The sequence below is a fragment of the Nicotiana sylvestris genome, chromosome 9 (assembly GCF_000393655.2).
Source record: "Nicotiana sylvestris chromosome 9, ASM39365v2, whole genome shotgun sequence".
Taxonomy (NCBI): Eukaryota; Viridiplantae; Streptophyta; class Magnoliopsida; order Solanales; family Solanaceae; genus Nicotiana; species Nicotiana sylvestris.
In genome coordinates, this window is record NC_091065.1 from 169,476,991 (window position 1) to 169,483,255 (window position 6,265).

A 6,265-nucleotide genomic window follows, 5' to 3' on the forward strand; every position below is an offset into this window, starting at 1 on the left:
TGATTTCCGCAAAAGCGGTTTGAGGACCATAAATGCGGTACCGCAGAAGCGGTAAATAGATCGCAGATGCGAAAATGCCTGGGCAGAAGGTATAAATTGTGTCCATCGCGATTTTGAGCTATTTTCACCATTTTTAATTCGGCTTGGGAGCCTTTTGGATGATTTTGAAGAAAGCTTTTAAGGGGACTTCATTGAGATAAGGAATTTGGACCTAAGACTTGTCCCTATGCTATTATTTCACGGATTAGATCTATGATTAATGGAATTTAAGGGTTAAAATTAGGGAAACTAGGGCTTGGATACTTAGACCTTTGCTTGAGGATTTGAAGGACCATTTGAGGTCGGATTTCAGAACTTTTGATATGTATGAACTCGTGGAAGGATAAGGATTCCGTTGATGTAAAAATTATTGAATTTCGAGACATGGGCCTAGGGGGTCGGGTTTTGGTAATTTTAGAATTTGTGTCGTATTTTGATTATTTTCATTCTGGCTTCGTTCCCTTAGCATATTTTGACATCCTCGTTCTGATTTTGGATAGATTCGACGCAAGTGGAGGCCGATTCGAGGGGCAAAGGTGTCACGAGCTAGAGATTTGATCGGTTCGAGGTGAGTAATGATTGTAAATGATGTTCTGAGGGTTTGAAACCCCAGATTGCACATCGTAGTGCTATATTGAGGTGACACACGCGCTTGATGACGGGCGAGGGGTCGTGCACTGTTGGGGATTGTGACTTAGTCCGTCCCGAATGACTATTTTACCGCGTATTTGACTGAAATCTATTTGCTATCAATCATGATTTGGGCTGAATGCCATATTTGGGCCTTGTGCCAACTATTTGAACCCTTCGGGGATTTTTACTGGTATTTTCTCACTGTTTTGACTTTATACTTGAACTCAGTCATGTTATATTTTACTGTTTTTCGTACTCAACCATGTTTACTCTATTTTAACACTTACATGATCTTTTAAATGATATTTTTGGGCTGAGAATCATGTTTTACTATTGCTCGAGTGGCTTGTGAGGATTTTGAGTGAGTAGGGCCGATAGCCTATGTTGTGAAGAAACATTTGATACTAATTATGAGGCTGAGGGCCTGAGATATGTACGCCACAAGGTGTCTTGATTGATATGAGGCCGAGGGCCTGGTGATGACGCTACGAGGTGGCTTGATATTGCGCTTGGGCCATAAAGGGCCCCTCCAGGAGTCTGTACACCCCCTAGTGAGCGTGGGTACCCATTGTGATGTGAGATTGAGCCCGAGGGGCTAGTATTGTTCTATGTGATTACCCGAGGGGCTGGTATTGTTCTGAGATGTTGCTCGGGGGGAGGATTTGTTGATACTATGCCTGAGGGGCGAACATTTATGTGTTTACGTTTCACAATTAACTGCCAATTACCTGCTTAATTATTGAAAAAGGCTTTTCATGAAGTTAAATTTGAGTTAAAGGATTTTTACCTATCTTTCACTGGTTTTACTATTTTTTTAATGGTTTTACTGCTTCATTATGGCTTGCTTTGTGCCTTACGTGATTTCCCGCTTTCAATCTTTATTTATGATTATTACTCACTGAGTTGGAGTACTCACTTTACGCTTTGCATCCTGTGTGCAGATTCAGGAGTATCTGGTCCCGCTCCCGAGTTCTGATCATTTCCGGCTCAGGAGGATCCGAGGAGTCTCTAGGTAGCTATTGGCGTTCGCATCCCGGAGTTCTTCCCTATCTTAGTCCTTCATGTTCCTAGTTTTTTGTATCAAACTCTGTAGTTATATTTGGAGTATTTTGTTTTGCTAGATGCTCATGACTAATGACACCTCGGTATCGGGTTGTGTTGGGTTATTTTCCGCGAATTATGCTATTACATATTAACTTTGGATTATCTTATCATGCTTTAGATTTATTCCTTATGGTTTAACTGGTAATAATTGGATATGGGAAGTGTCAGTTGGCCTTGTCTTCACGAGAGGCGCCATCATGACCGAGTCCGGGTTTAGGGTCGTGACATATATTAGCATCCACAGATGTGAAATGGACACATTCAATGAGAATCACTTCAACTTAGATGTAGACTTGATTTCTCTTGTCTTGATTCCATACTTGGAAGTGTCCATTAGGTTTAAGATCAAAGAGTGTATTACATTCGTCCACCAGGAGTATGAGTGTACTATAACCAAAAAGAAAGGCATATCTCGGGTGCAAATGTGCTTTTGAAAATATTTATAGTGACTGGGATAAGTCATTTTCATCTCTACCCAGGTACATGGCCGCACTGAAACACTTTAAACCGGGACTGTTGTTGAATGGAGGCATGAGCGGAGTCCGAAAACATAGAAATATATTTTCAACTATGTGTTCTGGTCATTTAAACCAGCAATTGATGGTTTTATGTATTGTCGTTCGGTAATTTCCATAGACGGTACTCAAGTATATGAAAAGTATGATATTAAGCTTTTGATCACAGTTACAGTAGATGCCAACGGACAAATATTTCCACTAGCTTTTGCCATTTGTGCCAATGAAAGCAAAGAGACATGGATGCTTTTTTTGAACCACTTGAAGCAGCACGTTGTCAAACAGCGTTCAGGTATTTATCTAATATTTGATTGGCATGCTGGTATTTTAAGTTATGTATGGCATTTGCCTGAATGGCAGGAATCCTATGCATACCACCATTACTGTGTGAGGTACTTGAAAGCCAATTTCCAAAAGAAATATCACGACAAGGCCTTGCATGATTTAATGTGGATGGCTGCAACTGAGCACCAGTAGTGGAAATTCACGAGGCGCATGGAAGCGATCCAGTAGTTAGATCCACGAGCCTATACTTGGCTGATGGGATATGAGCTTCACATGTGGACATTGCATGCTGATGGTGGCAGACGATGGGGAGCCCTGACTACAAATGTGTCAAAGTCATTCAACGGCTTATTAGTCTGCACGTGGATTGCCTGTCACTACTATGGTTCGGATGACATTAAAATAGATTGCAGAGAGGTTTGTTGAAAGGCATAGAGCTGCATCGGAATTGATGGACATGGGTGTTTAATTTATGCGAATACCGATGAGAAGATTTGAGAAGTACAGGAGGCGAGCACATTGGCATTCATATTTACAGTACGATCATGACCGAGATATTTTTGAAGTTCGCACCGCTATCCGCGAACACCAGAGGAATAATCTGCAGACGGTGAATGAAACTAGCAGGTTATGTTCATGTGGGAAATGGATCATCTACCACATGCCGTGCGCACATGCCATGAAGTGCTTTCAACAAGTTGGTTTAGGGGCAACCAACTATGTTGATAGGCAATACAGTATTGTTGCATACACAGACACATATAGTGGGCAGTTGCAGCCATTGGGTGCTGAGCATTATTGGCCGTCAGAATTATTTAAAATGGTGTGTAACAAGGACTATTTGCGCAAGCTGCAAGTGCAAAAGAGATCGCGTATCCGGAACCAAATGGATGTTGGTGATACCGTTTATGCGCGTAAATGGAGCATATGCTCACAAATAGAACACTACCATCGTAAATGTCCTTCAGCTAGTGTAGGTGGCGGTGGTAATCTAGCTCCTGGTGCAAGTTCGTCGAATGTACCCAACTATCAAGGATACACCTAGTGTTTTATTTTCGTAATATTTTTTGTAATAAGTGTCTGTACTTGTGTATGTTGCAATATCTATCAAATATAATTATGTTCCACAATCTTGTTACATCTTATTTTTTAACATGACCTTTTGAATTGGGATGATGATATGGTAGTTCCAACATTCAACTTATTGGTGTTGGTAAAGAAGACCAATCTGAAGATTGAAATTTTATAACATAATATTAGAAAAGATAAAAGCACAACAACCATAACTAAAACAACATACATGAAAATAAAAGATAATAAAGGATAAATCAAGACATTGTTATTTTGTTTCAGAAAAATTAAATATGTATAGCGCGGTACAATACTACGTTTTGTGTGTTGTTTTGTCGGTCTGAAAAGCTGACCGACTGCACAAAAGCTGTTTCGTTTCAGAAAAATTAAATATGTATAGCGCGGTACAATACCATATTTTGTGTGTTGTCTTGTCGTTTTGTAAAGCTGAACTGACTGTGCAAAAGTTGTTTTGTTTCAGAAAAATTGAATATGTATAGAGCGGTACAATACTACGTTTTGTGTGTTATCTTGTCGGTCTGAAAAGCTAATCGACTGCGCAAAAGCAGTTTTGTTTCAGAAAAATTGAATATGTATATCACGGTACAATACTACGTTTTGTGTGTTATCTTGTCATTTTGTAAAGCTAAACCGACTGCGTAAAAGCTGTTTTATTTCAGAAAAATTGAATATGTATAGCACAGGACAATACTACATTTTGTGTGTTGTCTTGTCGATCTGAAAAGCTGACCGACTTCACAAAAGTTGTTTCGTTTAAGAAAAATTAAATATGTATAGGGCGGTAAAATATTACATTTTGTGTGTTGTCTTGTCGTTCTGTAAAGCTGAACCGACTGCGCAAAAGCTGTTTCGTTTTAGAAAAATTGAATATGTATAGCGCGGTATAATACTACATTTTATGTGTTGTCTTGTCGGTCTGAAAAGCTGACCGACTGTGCAAAAGTTGTTTCGTTTCAGAAAAATTGAATATGTATAGCGCGGTACAATACTATGTTTTGTGTGTTCTCTTTCCTATAAATAACGGGTGCATTGTAGTTATTTTCTACGCTTAACAATAACCAATAGTAAATATTTCCATAAAAGCAAGGTTTTTCTTTGCGCTTTAACAAATGTCTCAACCCGTTTATATCCCAAGGTGCGAGTGTGGCAAAAAATGCACGATGCACGATTGTTGGGAAGAAGCTGGACGCCGCTACTGGGCGTGTATGAATAAGTTTTATAGGGTTCCCGATGAACCTGTTTGCAATTTTGAGGTATGGATTGATGAACCCTGTCAGCAAGAATACTACAAAGAAAAGTTGTATTCTCTTCATTGTTTGTGTTTGAAGTAGTGGGAAAGAGAGCGACAATCCAAACGAGAAGTTGCAGAGTCGAAGGAGAAAGTCAAGGAGGTGGAAGAAGAAAAAAAATAAGCTGGAAGACAAATTTAAGTGGTTGGAGCAGAGAATACTAGGTGGTCGTGACTAAACAATGAAATGTACATGTTGAGCGTAGTAGTGTGTCTTTATGTTTCCCGTGTCATGTGTTTTCATTAGTTGTACTGAATTTATGTTATGTTAGGTTTGCTATGTTTGTGTTTGTGTTGTAGTGTTAAAATAAAATTGTTGTTAAAATTGTGTTAAAATAAAATTGTTGTTAAAATAAAATTCTTGCCATTATTTACATGAAATAAAAAAAAATAATATGTCCCACAGCCTGTGCGCTTCAATGCAGCCGCTGGCCTGAGGCGCATCCCCTGTCGCCCGGGTACACTATCAGGATCATCCTCATCATGTCGCCTCTTTATATGAGGATGCGCTGCAGCATGATCGTTAGTAGAGCTGGCAGGATCGGTAGAAGGGGTCGTCGGTCAGTCAGCAACCTACAAAACAATTAGTAAGCTTAGTATATGAAAATGTATATTAGTAATGTACTTGTTAAGTCAAAAATATTTTCTTACCATGGTCTCATCGGGCTCCTGAATATAAGCATCCGTGGTGTCCTCATCATCGCATAAAGTGGGCTCCGTGATGGGCTGGGACGAAGCCTTAATAAGAAAATTAAAAATTAATTTATGGTAAATCATTAAGGAAAAAAACAAATTAAAATTTAATAGTAATACAAACATACCTGCGCCTGTGATAGATCCGCTACAACTGCCGGGGATGAGCCAAAACTCAACCTGCACCCACCATCCACGTCTCAGGTCGGTCGATCCTCAGCTGCGGTACATGAGCCTGAAAAGAACTACTCTATATCTTTGTGTAATGTACCCGTGATCAACAATGGATCTGACAGGGTGACTTGCGATGCTGGCAGCTCCAACTAAAGGCTGTACGACGGGATGTTGCTGGAAGGCTCGTCTTGGTGAGGGATGTAACCTGGTTGATCATCTCCAAGATCCTCATCAGGTGCCTCAACAGGTGTCAATGCCCCCTTGCTGAGGACTACCTCCTCGCCGTCCCCCACAACCCCGTGGGCACCCCTGCCTCGTGGGACAGCCCTGCCTTGTGGGGCAGCCCTGGCTCATGCCCGTCCCCTCGGGTATGCGACAGGACTACCCTGATGGTGGTGCTCTGGCGCTACATACTCAGCAGCGTGATCTAACCTCTCATCAT

The 6,265-nt window shown here is 40.6% G+C and overlaps 2 protein-coding genes across 2 annotated transcripts in view; both read left to right on the forward strand.

Moving 5' to 3' along the window:
* LOC138878574 (uncharacterized) overlaps positions 1–2,768 on the forward strand; it is a 29,510-nt gene extending 26,742 nt beyond the window's left edge. The window contains exon 3 of the mRNA XM_070158266.1: positions 2,371–2,768. Coding sequence (XP_070014367.1) covers positions 2,371–2,768 — 398 coding nt within the window. The remainder of the gene's footprint in view (positions 1–2,370) is intronic.
* Positions 2,769–3,060: 292 nt separating this feature from the next.
* LOC138878575 (uncharacterized) lies at positions 3,061–3,621 on the forward strand. The gene has a single exon (XM_070158267.1). It carries the CDS (start codon positions 3,061–3,063, stop codon positions 3,619–3,621), a length of 561 nt encoding a protein of 186 aa, XP_070014368.1.
* Positions 3,622–6,265: the final 2,644 nt, after the last annotated feature.

Coding starts and splice junctions, on each gene's coding strand:
- LOC138878575 (XM_070158267.1), top strand. CDS start 3,061: ATGAGAAGATTTGAGAAGTACAGGAGGCGAGCACATTGGCATTCATAT.